Source organism: Erpetoichthys calabaricus, assembly GCF_900747795.2.
Source record: "Erpetoichthys calabaricus chromosome 1 unlocalized genomic scaffold, fErpCal1.3 SUPER_1_unloc_27, whole genome shotgun sequence".
Taxonomy (NCBI): domain Eukaryota; kingdom Metazoa; phylum Chordata; class Cladistia; order Polypteriformes; family Polypteridae; genus Erpetoichthys; species Erpetoichthys calabaricus.
In genome coordinates, this window is record NW_026261593.1 from 10,962 (window position 1) to 35,976 (window position 25,015).

General features: G+C 38.8%; 2 protein-coding genes across 2 annotated transcripts in view; both read left to right on the top strand.

The window, feature by feature from the left end:
• Positions 1–25,015, top strand: part of LOC114642082 (zinc finger protein 883-like) — a 422,053-nt gene continuing 397,038 nt past the window's right edge. Inside the window, exon 1 of the mRNA XM_051921842.1 lies at positions 1–81. The gene's annotated coding sequence lies outside the window, so the exon portion shown is untranslated. The remainder of the gene's footprint in view (positions 82–25,015) is intronic.
• Positions 8–24,810, top strand: LOC127526409 (gastrula zinc finger protein XlCGF26.1-like). The gene is made up of 3 exons (XM_051921848.1): positions 8–81; positions 13,318–13,773; positions 23,042–24,810. Exons 2-3 carry the CDS (start codon positions 13,401–13,403, stop codon positions 24,061–24,063), a joined length of 1,395 nt encoding a protein of 464 aa, XP_051777808.1. The 5' UTR covers positions 8–81; positions 13,318–13,400; the 3' UTR covers positions 24,064–24,810.

The following is a 25,015-nucleotide window of genomic DNA, read 5'->3' on the forward strand; positions in this document are numbered from 1 at the left end:
CTCGCTTGTGAAACACTACGGACGCAAGACTGTTGCTGAGTGAACGAGTTCAGAATCAATCCCATCGTCAAGAGGCAGGCAGTAAGTGCTCTGTATTTTGGGAATGCATTTTGTGGATGTGTGGAATCGCCGAGTTCGTTTCGTTAGCCCCCAGCCGAACTTTGCTTGAATGAATCCTCCTGTGGTCACCCGCGTGCTGTTTCTGTTCATTGGTATCTGCGGTTCACGTAACGTGGCTTACTCCCAAATTTTAAATCGTACTACCCAGTCACACCGCTGGCGTCTATTCATTCCTTTCCGTGTGTTCCTTTTGTCGATTCCTTCTCGAATCGCAGACACCGGGGAGTAGGCCTACGGCGCTTTGATTTTTGCCTTTTGTCCCTCCGCGGCCAATACTATCCACCTGCAGAGCCACAGCACCATACTTCACCGCAGTTGTAGACCCAAAAGTGACGTCTCCGTCGTTTCAGGACTGACTTCGTAAAATTACTTTTAGAAGGTTTCGGCAGGTCACGGCAAAGCCCGGAAAGTTACGTCGGGTCAAAGACCCGTTTAGAAACCAAATAATACGCATCATTGTGAAGTTCAGAGGGTTTCCGCCATCACCTCGTGTCACACATCAAACTAAACAATAAGGATCTTTTCTGTGAAATACACTATTAACATTTACGTTGTGTTCGGGTCTGTGGGAACCATTTAACATGTCGACAAAACTAAAATCATCAAGATCTCTGTTAATTGAAAATAGCTTTTCGTTTACATTCATGAAACGAAGTATACAATATAATTGCAATGTTTACACCACATTAGAGTTTAGTAAAACGTTAATAATAAAAGTGATTACTTTTTTTAAATGTACTATGCATGTGTGCAATATTGTTCTAAACCAATTTAGAATAAATATTTAAGCAAATGTAATATTTTTAAACATGTATGTGAAGAAATGGCAATACATATTCTACACTGAATTATGCAATATATTAATTGCCTTATATAGAACTGCTCTAGTTTTTGTCACTTATTATTATTATAAAAAATGGGCCATCAAAAGAAAAAAAAGAAAAATACCAATTAGAACACATTTATTTATACAGCACCCTGCCCAAAATTTACAAAGAACAACAGGACCTATATAACATTGGCTACAAATAATATCTTCACTAAATAAAGATAAATACAGGATATACAAAACATTCAAACAGAATAAAAGACAATAATGCAGACTAAAATACAACTTATAATACTACAAACAAATCTTGAACAAATAGCATAAATTGTGATAACAATTCAAACCCTGAGTAGCTGATCAGACAGATGGGGTTAACTGAAAGAAGGGGCAGAATGTCAGGTCTGTTTAATGTCCTCCTAAACAAATGAATGGAGTCAGCTGATGTCATTAATTTTGGGAGGTTATTCCACAGTCAGGGCGCTATATACAGCTGAAGGCCCTGCTGTCACCCACATAGTGCAGTTTAGTGGGGGGCACAGAATGAGAGGACCTTAGTGGCAGGTCAATAACAGAATTTGATATTCAGTCCTGTAAGTCACAGGGAGCAGTGAAGGTGCAGTGACTTACAATAATCAATGCAGGATGTGATAAAACAGGGACAAGCTTCTCAGCATTAGAAATGAAGAGGAAGGAGCAAACATAAGAAATGTGACACAGGTGGAACTTTCTTTATGTGGCTTATATGGTGAAATAAGAAAAGGAGGAATCAAAGTGACACCGAGATTCTTTGCTGTAAAAGAAGGTCTGAGGAGATCATCACCAAGAATGGCTGAAGCGTTGCTTGTTTTCTTAAGTTACACTTTAGTGCCACTTTGGAGAAGTTCATTTGTTTTGTAATTTCATTTTAAAGAGTTTTGCTCTGTTCATGTTTTAAGTTTACTTTAATTTCACTGAGGCAAGTTGTGAGCTGAGAAGGCTGTGATGAAGTGTCACTTTTAACACTGAAATAGATCTAAGCATCATCTGCATAAAAATGATAACCCAGACCAAAGCTACGAATAACTTGCTCAAGGGGAAGCACAGAGAGGCAGAGGATGTCATTTCATTAACAAAGGGAAGTCAGATGGAGGAACTGCTATGTTAAATTAAGACATGAGGGTTACCCTGGACATGACATAAGCTGCATGGCCACAACGCCATATGCATTAACTTTTACACAAACTGGGACAGCAGCTCCTCCAGAGGAAGGTAACAATGCTTAGCACAATAAGGAAAAATAAGCCAGAGCTCTCATCTCAACTCCTGGCCACACAGAACAGGCCAGTGAAGACCTTCACGTTTGTCTAAACAAATGACACACCCTTGGTGCACAATGTGATCTGCACTGGGATAGGAGATGCCATGGCCAGAAATGATAATGGACTATAATGATACAAAAAGAAGAGTGGAGAATTTAGATAAAACATTACGCTGGATGTTGGCCACACGCAATTTTTTCAACATATTGAACATCTCGGAAAAAAAATACTTTTGTCATCTCAACAACCTTGAACTGAGACTGGAACAGGGAGAAGGAGCAGAGTAAACCACTGGTGACACCTCACATGCTACTGGGACGACATGTGCCAAAGACCCCAGCATGTACTGCCATTGTGTCGATTCAACAGTCCAATCCACAGGGGAACCAATGACGGCACCAGTAGTGTGTGTGTATAGTGAGTGTGTTTGTGTGTCTCACTGAGTGAACTGTACACTTATTACAGTATTATGTAGAAAATGAAAATATTCAGTTCTGCTTTATAAACAAATAGAATGTGATCTGAGGGTAAAGAGTAAACAGTATATTTTTTATTTTTTATACATTGCTTGTTAAAATAAAGTGACCATCCAATTTAAAAAAAAGTCCCTCAATAATACATATGTAGCAAACATGTAATCATAAGTTGATATTCAACTGAATTATTTTTCATGCTTCTCAAAGAAAAATTAAAATACGATGTTTGTAAACTACTGCATTTGTGAAGTGTGAGGGGATATCCAAAACTATCATTGAGTGTATTTCAGTAATTTGTGTAGTGACTTCTAAAACCACAATATTACATTAAAATATACTGCTCAAAAAATTAAAGGAACACTTTGTAATGAGAGTATAGCATCAAGTCAATGAAACTTGAGGGCTATTGATCTGGTCAGTGAAGTAGCAGAGGGGCTTGTTCATCAGTTTCAGCTGCTTTGGTGCACTAGAGGGGCAGCAATGAGACGACCCCCAAAACAAGAATGAATGGTTTAACAGGTGGAGGGAGCCCACTGACATTTTTCCTTCCTCATTTGTTTTGTCACTCATTTTGCATTTGGCTACGGTCAGTGCCACTACTGAGGCGATACCTGGACCCTACAGAGGTTACATAGGTAGTCCAATTTCTCCAGGATAGAACATCAATATGTGCCATTGCCAGAAGGTTTGTTGCGTCTCCCAGCACAGTCTGAAGGGCATTGAGGAGATTCCAAGAGACAGGCAGTTACTCCAGGAGGCCAGAGAAGGTCCTTAACCCATCAGCAGGTCTGGAGGAACTGGATGAGCACTGGCAGAACATACAAAATGACCTCCAGCAGGCAGGTCACTGGTGTGAATGTCTCTGACCTCTGACAAAAAGAAACAGACTACATGAGGGTGGCCTGAGGGCCCGACATCCTTTAGTGGGCCCTGTGGAGCTTGATTGGCATTTGACATAGAATACCAGAATTGGCAGGTCCACACTGGTGGGCACCCTGTGCTTTTCACAGATGAGGGCAGGTTCACCCTAAGCACATGTGACAGACGTGAAATGGTCTGGAGAAGCCGTGTAGAATGTTATGCTGCCTGTAACATCATTCAGTATGACCGGTTTGGTGGTGGGTCAGTGATGGCCTGTGGAGGCATATCCATGGAGGGACACACAGACCATTACAGGCTAGACAACGACACCTTAACTGCCATTAGGTATCGGAATCAAATCCTTGGACCAACTGTCAGACCCTATGTAGCTTATGTCATGTCCAGGGCAACCCTCATGCCTTAATTTATAATATAATAATTAAATTATCTTAATTTTTTAATAATATAATCTTATATCACAGCTCCAGCTGATTCAAAACTCAACTGCAAGAGTCGTGACATGAACCTCCAACAGCGAGAACGTCACAGCCATCCTGCTGCACCTTCACTGCTCCCTGTGTCTTACAGGACTGAATATCAAATTCTATTATTGACCTGCCACTAAGGTCCTCTCATTCGGTGCCCCCCACTAACCTGCACTCTGTGGGTGACAGCAGGGCCTTCAGCTGTATATAGCGCCCTGACTGTGGAATGACCTCCCAAATTAATGACATCAGCTGACTCCATTCATCTGTTTTAACTCATTTGTTTAGGAGGACATTAAACAGACCTGACATTCTGCCCCTTCTTTCAGTTTCCCCCCCCCTCTCTGTCCAGGTACTCAGGGTTTGAATTTTTATCACAATTTATGTTATTTGTTCAAGATTTTTTGTAGTATTACTAGGGGGCTTCGCTCGCCAACCCCCGTGTTTGGTTTTCCGGATACACACTTTTAAGATATTTTTTTTTCTTTGAATTGTTGCTATTTCATTAGTTTCACTTTTATTTCAGAACTTCTGTAAAAACAATATTTGTAATCTTGTGAGTCCCAATATGCTGAATCTTTTTAATGAGGTCAGGACAGGTTTCTCTGTTTGGAATTTCAGCACAGACAAAACGATCGACATCATCAGCAGTTAATATTTTTTTTTACAAAGTAAAACAGTAAGTAGAGTTCTGCATTGGACTCCTGTCTGTAAAGTCGTGTTATTTTCCTCTCACAGTTCCAGAAGTACATGGGTTTACCAAGGTGATATCCCAGCTTTTGTCTAGGTTTTTGTACAAGGGCTAGACAGAACGTTTAGGTTTTTAAATAAGCAGACAGATAAATATATATACATTAACAAAGTCACCAATAAATGCATGTGCGGTAAACTCCGTTTTTGAAATTCTCAAGATTCTTTATTTGTCACATGCATAGTTATACAGGACAACACGCAGTGAAATGCATCCTGATCCGCTTATCAAAAACTGTGCAAAGTTAGAAGAATATCAGTTAGATTAACAAAAAGTCATAGATTGAAAGATAACAGTATAGTAGAACATAATAAATAAGTAAAATTATGTGAATAAAGTACAATTAAGTGTTAAGGTGCAATAGTGTAGTAATTATTGTGCAAAACCAAAGTTAGACTGGTGCATAGTTAAATGAGGCAGTTTGTTTGTTTACGCTACTGCGATCTTTACTTTTTTTATATTTTCTAATTTTCCTCCTTTCATATCCTGCCAACGTGTTTTTTTTTTTGTTTTTTTTTTTTAACCTTTCTAATTTCACTGGTTTCATAGTCTCTAACCTGCTCTGTATGTGTTTAGCGCCAACGTTTTAAAACGTCTTTATGAAGTTCTACTTTGTCATTTTACTCATTGTCTTTTAATTCTGAGCTGGATTGGACATGCTTTTTTTTCAATTCCACTTGATCTGGGCTGATAATTACTTTCCTTATTTTCTGAATTTGCACCTCGATTATTCTTTTTTGCTCTTTTTTCTGTCCAACGCATTGACTCTCTTTTCTCTGCGCTGCTTTCTTCTTCGCTTATATGTCGACATTTAATTTATAACCCCTTTCCAGGTACGTTGGGCGTGCAGTGGGTGTCAAAAAGAAGGGGGTCAATACAATACAGTACAATACATAGAACAGAATAAATCCTCAATACAGTATAAAAATAAAAATTCTAGAAGTACGGAGTAGAATTTCACATTAGATGATATCACATCATAAGATTTGGATTTGTTTTAAGTCCCGGAGACCTCATTCATCAAGCTGCCTCCCCCATTTTGCCATTCCACAACTGAAATAGTGCTAATCCGATGAAAGGACCCCTCATTCCCACGTCCCCATTCATCAGGGATGACTTTACTTTAGGCAGGCAATCTACAATGTAAAGAGATTATTATTTTCTTGTGAATTGTTACATATGCATTATTTTCACTTTTACTTTAAAAACTTTTGTAAAAAACAATACTTGTTTCTTTATTTCCTGCCCTGCACGTGTTTATATCTCTTTCTTCCCAGACGTATAATACTGCTCGTGTTGTGAAGGGTGTTGCGGCTGAATGTACGCTAAGGATATGCCTTTGGATCATTTGCTGTCTTTTTGCTGCTTGCTGGCTGCATCTTCTGCCTGTCGCATGTCGTTGTTTTTAAGAGCTCCGAGCACATGATGCTTGCCTGCCAAAAGCAATCCAACAACTGCTAGATTAGAGGTCTGTAGACTTGTTTTAAATGATGGCTCACTGGTCTTGTGTGATGTTGTAAAGGCAATACCTGTCTTTTATTTCTGGCCCTGGGCGTGTTTGAATTCTTTCTTGCAGGATGTATAACGCTGCTCGCGTTCGGCGGGTGGGTGGGCGGGCAATTTGGCGTTTTGTTCGCTGTTGCGCTGCCCTTCGATCTTTTTAAAGCCTGTACAGTTGCTGTCCTTTTTGCTACAGCCCTGGGACAATCTCTTGGCACCAAGTCTCATGTTTACGGTCCCCGCGAGACGCACCGTGGCAAGTCTCCTTGGTCTCGCGGGTCTTTAAATGTCTTTCGAGATTATCACGTATTGTAGCCTTGCATTTGCTTTCCATTCCAGGATTTTCTTTTATATATAGAGAGATATGTTGTATTTTAGTCTGCATCAAGGTTATTATAGTTTTGCCTTTTTATATTAGTTTTTATTTCTATATTTTTTCTGACCTTACTTAGAAATTCGTTTGTTTTCCTTCATCGTGTAATTTTAGTTTTAGTTTAGTTTTTATTTCACAAAGACATTTCTATTTTATTTTTGTATCTATTAGTTTCAGTTTTAGTAATTATGGCATTGAGCTCCTACGGAGTTTAGTTTTGTGTCACAATCAGACAGAACTGTACACTTAACAGCTTTGGATACGAGTTTAATGTTAGTGGAAGCTTACTATACTACAGTGGTGTGAAAAACTATTTGCCCCCTTCCTGATTTCTTATTCTTTTGCATGTTTGTCACACAAAATGTTTCTGATCATCAAACTGATTTAACCATTAGTCAAATATAACACAAATAAACACAAAATGCAGTTTGTAAATGGTCGTTTTTATTATTTAGGGAGAAAAAAAAATCCAAACCTACATGGCCCTGTGTGAAAAAGTAATTGCCCCCTGAACCTAATAACTGGTTGGGTCACCCTTAGCAGCAATAACTGCAATCAAGCGTTTGCGATAACGTACAATGAGTCTTTTACAGCGCTCTGGAGGAATTTTGGCCCACTCATCTTTGCAAAATTGTTGTAATTCAGCTTTATTTGAGGGTTTTCTAGCATGAACCGCCTTTTTAAGGTCATGCCATAGCATCTCAATTGGATTCAGGTCAGGACTTTGACTAGGCCACTCCAAAGTCTTCATTTTGTTTTTCTTCAGCCATTCAGAGGTGGATTTGCTGGTGTGTTTTGGGTCATTGTCCTGTTGCAGCACCCAAGATCGCTTCAGCTTGAGTTGACGAACAGATGGCCGGACATTCTCCTTCAGGATTTTTTGGTAGACAGTAGAATTCATGGTTCCATCTACCACAGCAAGCCTTCCAGGTCCTGAAGCAGCAAAACAACCCCAGACCATCACACTACCACCACCATATTTTACTGTTGGTATGATGTTCTTTTTCTGAAATGCTGTGTTCCTTTTACGCCAGATGTAATGGGACATTTGCCTTCCAAAAAGTTCAACTTTTGACTCATCAGTCCACAAGGTATTTTCCCAAAAGTCTTGGCAATCATTGAGATGTTTCTTAGCAAAATTGAGACGAGCCCTAATGTTCTTTTTGCTTAACAGTGGTTTGCATCTTGGAAATCTGCCATGCAGGCCGTTTTTTTGCCCAGTCTCTTTCTTATGGTGGAGTCGTGAACACTGACCTTAATTGAGGCAAGTGAGGCCTGCAGTTCTTTAGACGTTGTCCTGGGGTCTTTTGTGATCTCTCGGATGAGTCGTCTCTGCGCTCTTGGGGTAATTTTGGTCGGCCGGCCACTCCTGGGAAGGTTCACCACTGTTCCATGTTTTTGCCATTTGTGGATAATGGCTCTCACTGTGGTTCACTGGAGTCCCAAAGCTTTAGAAATGGCTTTATAACCTTTACCAGACTGATAGATCTCAATTACTTCTGTTCTCATTTGTTCCTGAATTTCTTTGTATCTTGGCATGATGTCTAGCTTTTGAGGTGCTTTTGGTCTACTTCTCTGTGTCAGGCAGCTCCTATTTAAGTGATTTCTTGATTGAAACAGGTGTGGCAGTAATCAGGCCTGGGGGTGGCTACGGAAATTGAACTCAGGTGTGATACACCACAGTTAGGTTATTTTTTAACAAGGGGGCAATTACTTTTTCACACAGGGCCATGTAGGTTTGGATTTTTTTTCTCCCTAAATAATAAACACCATCATTTAAAAACTGCATTTTGTGTTTACTTGTGTTATATTTGACTAATGGTTAAATGTGTTTGATGATCAGAAACATTTTGTGTGACAAACATGCAAAAGAATAAGAAATCAGGAAGGGGGCAAATAGTTTTTCACACCACTGTACATGGTTTACTATCTGGTTTTGTTTTTGTCTGATAAAAACAAGCATAATCAAAACTAGACACTGAATATGAATAATTTTACACAATTTTATAGTTTTTAAAATATTTTCTCATGAAAATCACGGGGGGAAGAACAGGGCTGTTAGGCTTTAATCAGTGTGTAGACCCCACCTAGCTGTAGTGAGGGAAACAAAGAAAAACAAGTATGTAGTGTCAAGGTTAGGGGCAGTGAGACTTGAATAGCCCAACATAAAGGACAGTAAACCCATAATGAGCACAGCAAGATCAGGTAATAGGAGTACAGACAGGCATAAAACAACAGAGAAAGCATCTAAGATTAAGAACAGTATATACATTATCTAAACCTGTTTATCCAGAGTAGGATTACAGGAAACTTGGAGCCTACCCAAGCAGGTTTGGATGTAAGGCAGGAAAAATCCTTAGTATGCAATATGTATGATAAGGCTGATATTAAGAACAAAAAGAATATGATATTTAAACTATCTGTTTTGAGAGAGAGAAAAAAAAATTGAAAAAAGGGAGACAAATATTTAAAAATATAATTCTGCTAATGGATTACTTTCACAATATCAGGTATTTTGAGTTGTGAATATGAACTAAAAAGATAAATTAATAAATTTAGAATAAATAGAAAAACCAATTAGTATGTTTAGTTCTTCATCACTTGGCAGACTCTCTTTGCCTACCTACCTTTGTTTGTATCACTTCATTGTTAAATGATGTTTTTAAAGCAAAAGTGATTGGTCAGTAACAATATGCTGATCTTATATGATGACTTAGTCAGTGTCTCGATCAGTGCCATTTTATTTTCAACAACCGGGAGTGGCCTCCCCTCGACTTTCTTGTATACTCAGATATGGGGATGGATATTTGAGGATTAAACCGCAAGACAATGATTATATTTTTATATTATGTACATTAAGGAACCATCAACAACAAATCAAATTAATAATATATAGAACAATTAGGTTCAGGTAAAGCATGACCCCATCTGGGTGATGGATTTGGCCCAAAAGTTAATACAGACCCACAATTGTGGTGTAACAACCACATGCCGAATTTCATCCATCTATACACACACACACACAATTCCAAAAAATAGTATTTTTGGACTCTGGGAGGTCTATGACGTCAAGATTCATTAAAATATCGAGGTCGAATATTTTCATGATTACTGTACTTTCTCTATACTTCGTATATGAGAAAGTAAAAATGATTTCCTCTTTGCGAAGTGACAGGTGAATTGCTGTCAACAAAAAGCAGTCACCTGAGAAATAAACTGAAACGTTACTCACTCGTGATTTTTCTGTCCATATAGTAAACGTTTTGTTGACCAGCACATTCTGATTTCAGCCATTTGAATTACATCTTGATGTACAACAAGCACAAAGAAAGGCGGCATGTAAATAGCTTTTTATTTCACACGCTTTATGCACCCGCGTTCAGCTCGCTCTGTCACCGCAAATGCTGTGTGAACACCCGCCCTCAGTCACCAACCGCCATTCACTGGATGAATATGTGCGGGCAGTTCGTGTTGGATGAATTTCTGTTTTAGAGTTAAAACATACAATGGTTAAAGACTAATGGCAAGAATATTCATTCAAAAACGAAAACTAAAAATATTTTAGTAAATTATTACTTTATTTCAGTTAGTCTTTCCAGCTACTTTAATAGTTTTGTTTAGTTTTAGTTTTTCATTTCGGTTTTGTTAATTATTTTATTTCAGTTTACGAAAATGTTTTTTAAATAATAGTTTCAGTTTTGATTTTAGTTTTCGTTAACTATAATAACCTTGGTCTGCATTATTGTCTTTTATTCTATTTGAATGTTTTGTATATCCTGTGTTTATCTTTATTTAGTAAAGATATTATTTGTAGCCAATGTTATATAGGTCCTGTTGTTCTTTTTCAATTTTGGGTAGGGTGCTGTATAAATAAATTGTGCTCTTATTAGTATTTTTATTTTTTTCTTTTGATGGCCCATTGTTTATAATAATAAGTGACAAAAACTAGAGCAGTTCTATATAACACAATATATTGCATAATGTAGTGTAGAATATGTATTGCCGTTTTCTTCACATACATGTTTAAAAATATTAGATTGGCTTAAATGTTTATTCTAAATTGGTTTAGAACAATATTGCACACATGCATAGTACATTTTAAAAAACTTAATCACTTTTATTATTAACGTTTCACTAAACTCTAACGTGGTGTGAACATTATAATTATATTGTATAGTTTGTTTCATGAATGTAAACGATAAACTATTTTCAGTTAACACAGATCTTGATGATTTTAATTTTTTCGACATGTTAAATGGTTCCCACAGATCCGAACACAACGTAAATGTTAATAGTGTATTTCACAGAAACGATCTGTATTGTTTAGTTTGATGTATGACATGACGTGATGGCAGAAACCCTCTGAACTTCACAATGATTTGTATTATTTGGTTTCTAAACGGGTCTTTGACCCGACGTTACTTTCCAGGCTTTGCCAAGACCTGCCGAAACCTTCCAAAAGTAATTTTACGAAGTCAGTCCTGAAATGAAGGTGATGCCACTTCCGGGTCTAAAACTGTGGTGACGTATGGTGCTGTGGCTCTGCAGGTGGATGCTGTTCCTCCGCGGTGTCCAGTTCAATGACAGTCACGGAGGTGGTGAGCTGCCGGCCATTAAAAGAATAGTGAGGAGTCAGATTAGTAAAAATGAAAAACAAACTGGAGTCCATGACCGTGGAGAAGAGTCTTAGAGAATACAAGCTGTGAACAACAGTATCTGTATTTACACACACGGCCTCAAACCTGCTTAACCCAATGCCGATATTTACATGCATTGCTTGAATAGATACTTAAATGTGTGTCTTTTTTCCCATTTAACTTGTATCAAATATGACAAACTCACATGTTTCAGTGCTAAAGCCAAACCAGTAATGTCTGTTAGTGAGTATTAGACAAGTTAATAGAGATTTGAGGTTTGTGTTACTGCCTTACAGTTCTGTCAGAATGAACTTGAATCTCAGCCTGTTTTTTAAGTCTCTATGCAGTTTCCATGTCTGCTCTTTTATTCTTATTTTCTACACTTCTCTAAAGATGCTCTGGTTTAGTGGCCTGGGAAATCTAACTTATCTTGGTGTAGTTATGGACTTGAATGTGAGTGTACCCTATGGAGGTCTATAGCTGGTTCCTGCCCTGTACAGGAACTGGTTTCCTTCCTATACCCCAATAACTTCTCTTTGTATTTGTTTTGCGCTGGACCACGGTGGTGAGGTTAAGGTCCATATGGCTACTTATACATGTGACTTTATCATTCTGAGCCAACCAGGTTGTGTGGGGCACCCCATGTGCCACTCTTAGGTGAACACCACTATCAGGACTGGCATCCTTCTTCTGGCCAAGACCCACTTTCATATAATCAGAATATTCTTGAATTTCAATAATGACCCGCTTTTACTCTGCGCCCCCCCCCCCTTTTAGGTTTACCCATAGCACACTGGTCCGTCAGGGTGGAGCTTTAAGAAAGACTGAGGCACACAAGGCCTCCACCATGCCAATCTCACAATACTGGGTGGTGCTGCTGTTTGATAGGAGTTTATTAATGTGTTAATTACTAAAATATTTGTGATGTGTGCAGAGTGTACTTAAACAAGATGAAGCTGATAAACTTGAAACTTGTTTCAAAGTTGTTGAAAATGACAGTTGTTTTGAAGAACATTTTTGTCCTGGAGCATGTCAGATTTCCTAACCACAGTCGCTGATCTCATCACCTGACCACGTTAATTTAAGCAATTGTTGTGTGCCAACCATTCAGCAGAGTCGTGGTCAGCCCTGTTTCTAACAGCCAATATTTTGCTGCTGATGAAGCCCAGGGTGTACAAAGGGTTATCAGCTGTCGCTCTTCAGCAGCAATCTTCGCCCTTTATTTTATTTTTTCCCCTTTTGTTTTGCTATCTGATACACGAAACAGAAAGAGGAGCATCTCTTATTTTTGGTAGGTTCAAAACCTGCAGTTTCTTATTCCTCTTCACTTAACTCTGTGCCTTCTACTTCAGGGAAACATTCACTGGTTGTCTGCTCTCCTGCACACACAGTCTGCCCCTAAGACTAAAAACAAAATCAAACCTGTTTAAATTTATCTTAGCGAATCGCAGGCTAGTTGAAGTCAGACATTGGGTGTCTCACATTAGGCGGCCATCTTTACAGGGACACACCGCCAACTGCCTCCATTTTGCTAAGATTCTGTAAATGAAGGCTGTGACTTAAATACTGGTTTTGGATTTTGTAAGCTTGGGGCAGTTTCACATTAGACAAGTTGACCAGCGATTTTAAGTTCCTCCTTCATATGCCCCTGTTTTTTAACATAATCCTGAGGCCTAACTTGTATAAACCTTCCTTCACATTAACTATTAACAAAATTCTGTGATCCTAACAGTATTGAATGTTCAATCAAAGTAGTGAATACTGTTAACTCACAACTGTGCAAGATGGTCGTCTTATTCTTCTAGCCTGTTGGGCCCTCCTTTCATTCCTAAACTCATTTTACAGCTAAAGTGATGAGTTACTGTCTGATTGCTATGAAATGTCTGCCTTGACATCAGCTTTAACTAACAGGATATTATAAAAATCAAATGTCTTTAGATCTGAATGATGGCGTTTTAATGGAATTGATTCCTGTTTTTTTCCACAGACAGAGAATAATCTGCCATTTACTGTAACGTTTAAATGGATTATAATATGTGAAAGTGGAGACGTGAGGCTGACCTGAATATCATGGAGGAGAGGACCATAAATGTTAAGGAGGAGGACTGTGAGTGGGAGAGTGTCCACCCCAAACAGGAGAGTCTGGACATCAAGCAAGAGGACAGTGAACTGGGGTCAGTGAGTATTAAAGAGGAGTGTGTCAGCACTGAGATTCACAACTGTATGAGTACTAAGAGTGACAAGAAAGATGACCTTCATTATGGAGATCAAGATGGAGCAGTGACCGGATTAGTCTGTTCTCATAGAAGACACTCTTCATCTCCGGAGTCTTCTATCAATGTAAAATATGAATCATTAGAGTCTGACACAAAGATGACTGAAGGAATATCATCTCCTAGAACTGTGGAAGGTCAGCTACCACCTAAGACGTCATCTAAAACAAGTAAGTGAAAAATAGCAAATCAGTGTATGTTTTAGGGTCAGGTTTAGCTTGGCTGAGATACTGTTGAGCTGTCGGCCAGTTCCCTGAGAAGTGACATCAACTAGCAGATATAAAGTGATGACAAAGTAGAATTTCTTCAGTGCCAATACGTATCATTGGCTCTCTTTAAGGGAACTAAAATACAGTTTGTACATCATAGCTCTAATATTTGAGGTGTCATGTTTGTCACATCAATGCACATTATAATAACAGCTTGGTGAATTGAATTATTCTTGCGATTCGTCATTTAGCTGGTTTGACTGCCTTTTCCTTCTTGATCGAGGGTGTCGTCATTTCCCAGTTTCTCTAAAATATTGTGTATGTATGGGTCAGAGTTACTGTAAATATGTTTGTTCCCCTGTCAAGTTTCTTTAGTAAATCATGACGTTTGTATGGGAGGTTGCATACACACGTTTCGAGTCCACTTTTATGTGTATGCAAGCTTTATAAATGAAGCCTTAGGACCTTCACTAGCCAATCTTTAGATAGGTCTCAACCCAGGCAGCCTGACCCCAAACTCAACAGGAGGCTTCAGCATGCACAAGCCCAAAATGGATTGTTGGCTTAAAATAGTTATAATAAAGCACTCATCAAATGTCAGTAAACAACTGAAGGACCACCTCTCTGATATCAAATATATATGCTGGGGGTGGTCCTTGAGGAGTGATATTGGTGTAACCTCACCTCTTAGGGTCTCACCCAAACAATACAAAGATATTTGGGTAATTAATAAACAACACAATATAAACAACTTGAAATTACATAATCAGAATGAAAGGGCAAGTAATATATGAAAAATATGGAAAGCACTAAATAAGCTAAGATGTTCTTTTAAATACCTGTATTTGCTCTCCCAGCTTTACTTTTATCGCCCTTTGTTATAATTTCCCAGCTTTTTTTCTCCTCTCGCTTTATTATCTCCTGTTGACAATCTTAAACAGTTATCTTGATGTGATGTTGGGACAGCTTAACTGTTAGCTAAACTAACAAGCTTGATGGACTGATGAATGGTCTCCTCTACTCTGTTACATTTCTTATGTTCTCGCTGTGTATGTTCATGAGCAGATCTTTATCGAGAAGAGACGGCTTTGCAAGAACCCACGTTTCTTTCCTTTTATTTGTCTGAGTGCCTCTAAGCCACACCTCCAGTCTCCTCTCATCGTTTGAACACCTGACTTCACGGGACTGTAAAGGTTTAAATGACGAGTTCAGCATGAACAGTCCAGTTGTTTGTGTGTTATGAGTTCAGGTTATTTGTGTTTGTCTGTGATTGTTGTGTAGTTGAACATCAGACCACATTCTCAGGAGGAATTTGGGCAAAAATTCAGGAGATGCCATAGGGTTCAAACTTTTTCTTGCATCTGTAAAGCAATTTAAATTCTATTGAAGATTTTAAGCAACACATTTTCGGAGCTGCTTAATCCAACCAAGTGTCCATCTCTTTGCTTCTTTAGCTAACAGTCTTGTGTTTGACCTGTTTGTGTTTTGTAATGTGTATAAGAAAACAGAGAAACAGTTGGCAACCAGTTTTGGGTAAATTTTACACAAACATTAAGATGTTCTTTACACAGAGAATAACAGAAAATTGAATAAGCAACCGAGTAGTGTGGTTGACAGTAGGAGTTTAGGGGCTTTAAAAACTTGACTTGATGTTATTTTAGAAGAATTAAGTGAATAGGAATGGTGAATGGTGGGCTGAATGGCCTGTTATCGTCCAGATTGTTCTAATAGAGCTGCAGTCACCCGAAAGAAAATTAAGGACTTGTTGTTGCCTTAGCTCTTCACTTTATGTATTGCTTCATCTTCCTTTCTCATATAGCAGGCCTTTTTGTGCTTTTCTTTAGTATTGTTTAAGTTTTAATTTCTCCAGCTTTGACTTGTCTGTCATTTTAATGGTAAATGTTCAGGTTGCTCAGCTAGTGCTGTATTTCAGCTGATGGAAAGAGAAAGACATTGAAAGTGGAGTTTAGATTTTCATGGGATTTTTTACACACTTGAGAAGTCTTGGTGTGTTAGAATGTTAATGTTATTTATTGATTGTCATGAGTGTCACGTTGTGTTTAGTAAAGATTTACTCCATAATAATCATGTGATTATTGTGACATCATATTGGTGATTGTGTTAAGGTTGCCTTGGACATTTCTGGAGTATTTGAAATTGCAGAAGAAGTCCTGTGTTTGTGCTTTTTCAAACAGATTGTTTTCTTTCTGATTTCTTCATTTAAGAATTATGTGCTTTCTTCCAGTTTGACTTTCAGTTCTCCATTTGGCTCATAGTTTTGGTATCCCCTGATTATTTTCTTCTCAGTTAGTATCTTTGCCGTTATACTATCTACAGTATACACATTATAATCTACGCGGTATAGAGTCTGAATTGACCATGTTCAAGAACTCGTGAGTAAAGACCGCTGTAAGGAGCTCTGGACAGGAGCTTGTTGGTGTTTGTCATGATGACAGCCCTAGTAGTCTTTGGAGGATAGCAGTACCTTACAGAATCGCTTAAAGAAAGCAGTAAGGGAAACTGTCAAGTTGACGGATGAAGCCTTTCATGTAATTTTAGCAGGGACATCTCCTGATGTGAATGAAGTTAATCGAAAAGGTGACAGACGTCTGCAATTGATTAATAAAAACCCACAGAAAGAATAATTAAATAAGACTTCATTTGCATTCATGAACTCATATTAATTTTAATATACAGTAAAACGCAGCACATTTAATTTCAGTTAGCATAGTGCACGTCCATGACTATTATAAAGGGCAGTATAAGTGAGACTGGTGGGTGATAAAGCTGACCAGTCCTGGTTTCACCTGCCACTCCTCATCCAGAGCAGACACTAATACTAGTAATGGCTCTGATCTCGGGTTTCTTTATCTTATAATTTTTCTCCTAGATAACTTGTGCTCCTGTGGGTCACTGCATTGATACTTCACTTTGTTCATTCTTCTGTATTGCTTTAGTGATTTAAATGAGCTTTTTTTGTATACATTTTGCATTTAGGAGTCTGCATGATGCTCAATTGAATAATGGCTATGCTTTAACAGTACTCCATGACATTATCCTGCGTATACTGTTTTTACAAATTAATCTCAAAAATGTCTCATCAGAGCATCAACATACCTTTTGTTATATTGGTGTGACATATGAATTGTTCAGATCGGAAGACGCGCCCTGGTTCTTTGCAGTCAAGGCCAGTGAAGAAAGCCCAGAGGAGTTTGACTGAGGCTGGCCTGGCGGCTGATAACTCAGGAGCAGTTTCCACTGTTAATCAACTGATGGGCTTTATATCGGAGCAAAATGAAGTTCTAAGTGTGACCTTGAATGCATCAGAAGAGAGGAGGTTATCTGACCTTCATAGTGATATTGTAGAAATTAGAAATGAAAAGCAGAAACTCCTGTCAGTTTTTTTTCAGGTCTGTACTCCAGTGCAGCAGCATGACAGAGAGAATATTCATTTTATGCTGAGACCCAAACTCCCCATAAGAAATTTTATAGACAATAAGATGGAATAAGCAAAGGCAAAGTCAGAATTATTGGAGTTCCATATAATAAGAGTGGGAAAATGTTTGGCTTTATAAAGAAATAATGGCTTTTTTGGTTTTCAACCATTTCTAATTTCAGGCTGGGCACATAGAATACATACCAGGCATAGTGACATGTCTACGTCCAGTCTGACTGAGTTACTATTCTGAAAGATGCACACAAAAATTCAAATGTAACTTTTGAAGGATGGAAGGTCTACTTTTACTCCCAATTATTCAGTCAACACCACACCAACCCCACAAGACCTCGTCTCTGGTGATCAAAAAGGCTCCACAAATGGATCTTTCTGCTTTCCTGATTTGTCTGACAAAGCTTCAGACTTCCTTCACTATCGGGCAGCGGCATTTCACTGACCCTCAACAGGCGCTCAGTGTCCTTGACTCCTTCATGTCACTGGTGTTTGGCTGCTTTGACTGTTTTATGTATGATATACCAGTACTGCCTAGACATTTTCCTGAATATTGATTCATAATGACTACTTCCTTTTTTTTTTTTTCATGTGTGTATTTCGTGTGTGTACATACACATGTGATTAGAGAGTCATTGCGGGTTGTGAGGGGTCAGGACACGAGCCTTTCATGGTACACATACCCTCAAGCCACAATTGTTTAATATTTGCTTGCATGTCATATTTATCTTAAGATGTGTTTTTTCATATTTTCACCACATTGACTCTTGTATTGTGAAGGTTGGGGTGAGGATGAGATTGTTTACATTTATTAGCTCTCTCCATGTTTGCCCACTCATAATCAGAACCTGTTGATTTTTTCCTGTGTTTTTATTTAACTCTTTTAGGGCTAATTTTTTTTTTTGTTTTTTTTCTCCCAGGGCTGAATATTTTTCCAAAAACTAACATTTTTAAAAAAAAAAGAACACAAAGCAATTGTTTAACATATCAAATCAACAAAAATATTGACTTTTGACAAATGTTACTGTCTTGCATGTTGTATGAGCCTGCATACTCTATGATTTCACATACATATCACATACATTTTACACAGCAAGTCTGATCTCGCTCAAAGCAGCCAATTTCAGTCATTGCCACATTGCACTCCTTACAATACGTGTTGCTTTGGTGCCTCCTTTTCAATTGTCTGTTGCTGCACTTTCTAACATATATTGTTAGTGTGTACTGTAGAGAGACAAGTCACCCATTTGCCATCGTGCCATGCCACTGCCACCAAGTTTTCTGCCCGCATGAAAACCGTATTGTCACCTCTTTTCCTCTTCAGCCTGTCTGGCCTGTGTCTCCTGTTCACCCTCACTGTGCCACAAGCTCCAATTCCCCTGCTCTGTAGATCTATGAACAATTCTGGGCATGTATAAAATTTGTCCAAATGTACACAACATGACCCAAATGTTCATAGCCCTGAAGTAGCTCCTGCACAACCTGACTTATCAAGGGACAGTTTTCTCTTTGAAAGAAATTCTTTCCTGTATATGTAATTACTTTCAGGCAGAAACCAGTGTTTGCTTCTGCCAGTACAAAATCCTTTATGCCATACTTTCTGGGCTTGTCTGGCATATATTTGCAGAAAAAAAAGCATCCCTTTTATTTTATCATAGATTCATACACAGACAAATCACAGCCAGGCTGATAAAATTGTTTCTATGTTGGTTCCACAATGTCAAGCAGGGGCTGAACTTTATGCATGGCATTATAGCCTGGCTCACCCCATGGGATTTGCTTCTGCGTATAACCTGTCCAAAGCCACCAGGGGACAAAACACGTTTGGACCAATGCTCCCTGAAGTTACATCACCAGTTCTGTCCCATCTCTATTTGTAATGCCACAGCGCACTTCATCTTGTCTTTTGTTGTGGGTTTCCACTTTGAAAAACGAGAATGCGATGCAAGCGCAGCCTGCAATTCAAAAAAATTCTCTGCCTACCTGTTTGTCTCTTCTGACAGTAGCTGAAAAGCAGCATCAGGAGAGAGCAGCGTGAAGTAGTTCAGCAGCTGGTGATCTGTCATGTCCAACAGCAAGCCATGCCGTCTTGTGAAGTCCGGTAGCCAGTTCAGCTCCCACAGATTAATGTCTGGGTATTCCTCCCACACGAACCTTGCCGTAGGTGCATCGGCTGCACGAATGCGCTCAGCTGGCAGCCCATCAGCTGGTGCGGCATCAGCTGGTGTCCAATCATCTGATGCCGGCTTCTCACTCTCTTGTTCGATCTCCTGATCACTGTCAATAAAATCAGATTCTGAAAAATCAGAGTCCGACTCAGCGATAATGCGCAAAACATTGTCTGCCGAGTGTTTTCTTTTCTGCACTCGCTTCGCTCCCTTGTGACATGTCGATGCCATCTTGCCTTTGTTTACATTTCACAACTCACGCACACGCAAGGTTTAGTTGCCGAGTCAACGAGTCTAGCATTCCTCCAAGCACAGAGGGAATGCCTGTGACGTGACAGTGAGTTTTATCGCCATTAACAGCTGATTGTCACCTTCTATCTCTGGATGTCGACTTTTGTCGACATTCGCCGTCAACCCCTCTTGTCGACATCCACCCTAAAATAATTAAGTGACCGCGGTTTAGATCTTTTTCATATACGGTTTAGGGGTGGGATTCTGGAACTACTGTCTACGTTGTACATGATTGCTGGTTGGGCTACTGGGTTAACTCATTTGGCACCTTGTAACGTATTTCACTTTTTCAGTTACAGTTCTCCTTTATTGCTGTTCTTTGTTTTCCTCTCTCCTGTCTAATCTTGGTGTCTTCTCTTCTACTTGTAAGCACTCAAGTGTTGCCGATTTATTATCTTTGAGCTTGGCTGATGCAGCCTGTTTTCAAGATTTGTTTCCTTTGGTTAAAGACATTCATCGAGCTGTCTCCACGTGTTAGTGTGTGGCAGTGTCCTTCTTGGCCACTAGTAAAATAACATGGAGTTTTGGGCCGAGTTCACTATGCTGTACCTCTGAAGGTTCTTGATTCTGGAGGTGTTTCAGAGGCAGGTTTTATTTTGTATTGATGGAGATTGGTTGAAGAAAACTCACCTGTGTTGCTGTCTATGTCCCACATCCATAGAATAACACATTATATTCATCCTTTCCTTTCTTTGTGTGAATTTCAAATAATCATCGGTATGGGTGCAAATGCATTTATTAACTCCCTGCTCGATGAATCACCTTCCCTGTTTAATCAGCATTTTCCTCCCTCTTCACAGATGTTTGCCAGATTTATTATGGATCTAAACTCGATTGATGTATTTGTATTCTTGTCCTCATTGTCTGACCACCACTGCATTACGTTTCAGCTTTTTCTCCCCTTGTCACCATTTTAATTTGGATTTCATTAAACAAACCTCTGCTAAAGTTGAGGAATTTATACCTCTAAACAAAGACTCTGTTTAAGATCCACCTTGTGTTTGACTGGCTATTAAAGAGCATATTCAAGGCCTGACCATTGCTAATGTCTCCAAATATTCTCACTCGTCATTCAATAGTATTGACAATTTTGAGAAGTGTCTGAATGATCTTTTAAATTCACACGTTTTTCTGATCGAGTCCACAAGCACAAAATGACGCTAATCAGAGAGAAGGTAAATGACTATCTTGTGCAGAGTTGAGAATTCATTTCATGTGCACTCGTTGCTATCCCTCTGGTGCTAAACTGAGCGAGATGTGAGCTCTTAAACTGCACAGATGAAATTTGTTAGCCTCCATGTCCTAAGTCGAGCAAAAATATAGTGATAGTACAGATATATAGATAATATTACTAACTAGTGCTTGGAAATTAATAAGGTTTATTTTTTTTTTTTTAAACTTTCCCCTTTGCTGAACTCCCGTCTTTGGAGTGATTGATGTGTTTTATAATTTTATTAATTTACCAAAACTCTCACAAAATGATGCTGCTTTTTCTGGAGGCCCCTGTTTAGCTGAAGAAATTAAATACATTACAGTGATCCCTCGCTATATCACTCTTTGACTTTCTGAGAACTTCTATCTACCCCACGATGGCTCCTAAACGTGCTGCTTTTTCTAAGCCTTCTGACAATGAAACTAAGCGCCAGAGGAAGATGCTTACCATCCAGGACAAGGTGAAACTATTGGATATGATCAAAGATGGCAATACCCTACAAAAGCCTCCTCACGCATATGAAAAGACAGCGCCAGCAACTGCCTATCAAGATGTTCTTCAGCCACGCACCCAGACACCCACTGCCTACTCCTAGTACTCCTTCAGCGGAAGAAGACAACGATGCACCTGCTGAAGATACTACACCACCTTGTCTCGCTTGGGTCAAAGATTTGCACAGAGACACAGGAGGTTGTAGAAAAAAAAAGAACTTTATTCAAAGCACTGCAAACAAACATTTGTCTCTTTTCAAAAGTTTAAACGTGCTCCATGACAAGTCAGAGATGACAGTTCCGCCAGGAGCAGTGAATGTCTGAGAGAGAAACAAAACAACCAATTCCAAAGCTGAGAGGCGCTGCACAATACTTTTAAGTAAGCGGAGTACCGCGTGAGAGGTTTATCGTGCGTTATAGCGCAAGTAAGAAGGGTAAGAAGCAATGTGAAGGTAGACTGTCAGCTGTTTCAGGGGTTTTCCCAGGGGCGTCTGTGTCCTCTGAGGGTGCGATCAGCGCTCCAGCTTACAACCTGAAGACTCTCCTACTGAGCTTGTGCCTTCATAGGTTAGTGGTTGTGTGTAAGAACTGTGTGTGAGTGTAATTAAATGTACAGTACAATAATAATAATATGATATTTGTAACCTCTAATATGTCTTATTTTCTCTTATTTTGTCTAATATAGTGGGTAATACGAGTGTAATGGTGACTAACGGGTGTTATTTCATGTCTAGAGGGCTCTAATAATGTTAAAAAACGTATTTAGAAGGTTGTAAACAGGTTTTCTATACTCTTAACTGCGAAAATATTCGATTTATAAATAAAGAATCTTACTTCGCGAAAATTCATTTATCACGGTAGAGTCTGGAACGGATTAACCGTGATAAACGAGGGTTCACTGTAAATGCATTTTTAAATCCATTTGCAACAAAAAAAGCCCCTGACGCAGGTGGTATGAAGACAGAAGTATATTTTGCATTTCGGCCACAAGTGTCCAGTTTGCTGTTTCAGGTCAGGTGTCACGTGGGTCTCTGGGATTGTTCAGTGACCTGCGTGTTTTATTCCTTTAAATTTTACTCTGTTCTCATTGTATATTAAAATATTTTTGCTTTACTATCCTCTGCCTCTTTTTAAAATCAAATTTGGCTTTGGACTAATTGTTTACAAATATTAAGAAACATTCTGTTTAATAAAAGTTTATTTCACATATTAGACATGTCACTCTACAATGTAATGATAGGTCATGATTATTACTTTCTACCTGCAATAATTAACAATATGTAATGTTATAATATTTTAAGAATATGATGACAAAATGATGATGCCATTCTGTAATGTAGTTAAAAAAATCAACAATAGTCATGTGATCTATTGATTTTACTATTTTAACTTCTTAGCTCCTATAATTGTGCTCATGTGGTGAGTAGTTTCAATACAAATGAAAATAATGATCAAGTTGAGTCTCTATTCACTTGCTACTTAAGTCTTATGATTGCTTATGCTTATCAAAGTTTGTTCATAAATCAAACCAATATTTATTTAATGTTGTAAAATAATGTCAGTATATGAAAGCGGTGATTTAAAAACTAAAATTTTTTATCTTTTAAACTTTATACAGGAATCAAACTTCACTGCTGTACTGAATGTGGCAAACAGTTTTCAAGAAGATGTACTCTTCAAAGGCATCAAAGAATCCACACAGGAGAGAAGCCATATGACTGTTCTGAATGTGGCAAAACGTTTTCACAGAAAAGCATTCTTCAGACCCACCAAAGAATTCACACAGGGAAGAAGCCGTATGACTGTTCTGATTGTGGAAAACAATTCTCTTATAGTAGTCAATTTCAGATACACATTAAAACTCACTCAGGAGAGAAGCCGTATTGCTGCTCTGAATGTGGCAAAACGTTTTCACAGAGAAGCAGTCTTCAGAGCCACCAAAGAATTCACTCAGGAGAGAAGCCATATTGCTGCTCTGAATGTGGTAAACAGTTTTCACATAAAAGCAGTCTTCAGAGCCACCAAAGAATTCACACAGGGGAGAAGCCATATTACTGCTCTGAATGTGGTAAACAGTTTTCAGAAAGAATCGCTTTTCAGCGCCACAGAATAATTCACACAGGACAGAAGCCATATTGCTGTTCTTTATGTGGCAAAAAGTTTTCACATAGAAGCAGTCTTCAGACCCACCAAAGAATTCACACAGGGGAGAAGCCGTATTGCTGTTCTGAATGTGGTAAACAGTTTTCACGGAAAAACAGTCTTCAGAGCCACCAAAGAATTCACACAGGGGAGAAGCCATATTACTGCTCTGAATGTGGTAAACAGTTTTCAGAAAGAATCGCTTTTCAGCGCCACAGAATAATTCACACAGGACAGAAGCCATATTGCTGTTCTTTATGTGGCAAAAAGTTTTCACATAGAAGCAGTCTTCAGACCCACCAAAGAATTCACACAGGGGAGAAGCCGTATTGCTGTTCTGAATGTGGTAAACTGTTTTCAGTTGGAAGCAGTTTTCAGCGCCACAAAATAATTCACACAGGGCAGAAGCCATATTGCTGTTTTGAATGTGGCAAAAAGTTTTCAAAGAGAAGCAATCTTAAGAGGCATCAAAGAATTCACACAAGAGAAAAAAAATGACAAAAAACTCCTCCACCTTGCCCACAGATGATCACAGTACAATGCTAAGCAGTAGAAGAAAGAATTCATAAAGTTTAATGAAAACAAAAGAGATGTAATTGGGGAAGCTACAAGTAAAGTGGTAAATACACTGGCCACCTCCAACAGCCTGATGTGGAAACAGATCTTACTCATGCATAGCTTATGAGGGGCGAACTAATACCAAAAGATGTACTCCTCATCATAGATGCAGAAAACAGTGTCTTGGACACAAAGTGGTTCAGATCAAAAATAGAAAAAAATAAATAAATATCCCATAATTGTCCCTTCTGCCACAAAGAGCTAGACACAGTCACACATCTTGTTGCTGGGTGTGAGGTACTGATTACTGAAGGATTTTACACTGCACAGCACCACAAAGTGGCCAGGCTCATTCACTGAAAACTTGGTAAGAAGTACAACTTACCCTCACCAGAAAGACACTGGGACCACAACTCAGACCGCACAATGGAAAATGAGGAGGTGCAGGTCAGTTGTAGCACAGCAATACTGACTGAAAAATAGAGGCCAGAAAACCAGATGTAAGAAATCCTGGATAACAGAAGTATTATCTCCTAGTCATTACTCAGTCTGAAGAATGGACAGGCAAGAAAGAAACAAAATACCAAGAAATGCAGTCTGAGATATGACAAGTGAAATGTGGACCGAAAAACAAAAACAGAAGAAGTGCCTGTTGTTCTAGGATGAACAGGACTGATAAAGAAAAATGTTCAGGCCCATCTTGACAAATTACAATAACTCCTTATGACCTGCAAAAAGAAGCCTTATTAGGAGCTCTGTAAGCCGTGCTGTTTCTTTGAAGGGCAGGTGATTGGCAGGATGATGCCGGACTTCGTCCTGTATCCAAACAGTGCCATTTTTCGCCTTTACGCCTGGTGAAGCTGCATTGTTCTTATATGTGAGTGGATGTTTC

Bases quoted from the DNA above. Each gene is read 5' to 3' on its own strand.
- LOC127526409 (XM_051921848.1), top strand. From the start codon at position 13,401: ATGGAGGAGAGGACCATAAATGTTAAGGAGGAGGACTGTGAGTGGGAG. The intron at 13,774-23,041 runs GTAAGTGAAAAA...AACTTTATACAG, and splicing joins TAAGACGTCATCTAAAACAA to GAATCAAACTTCACTGCTGT.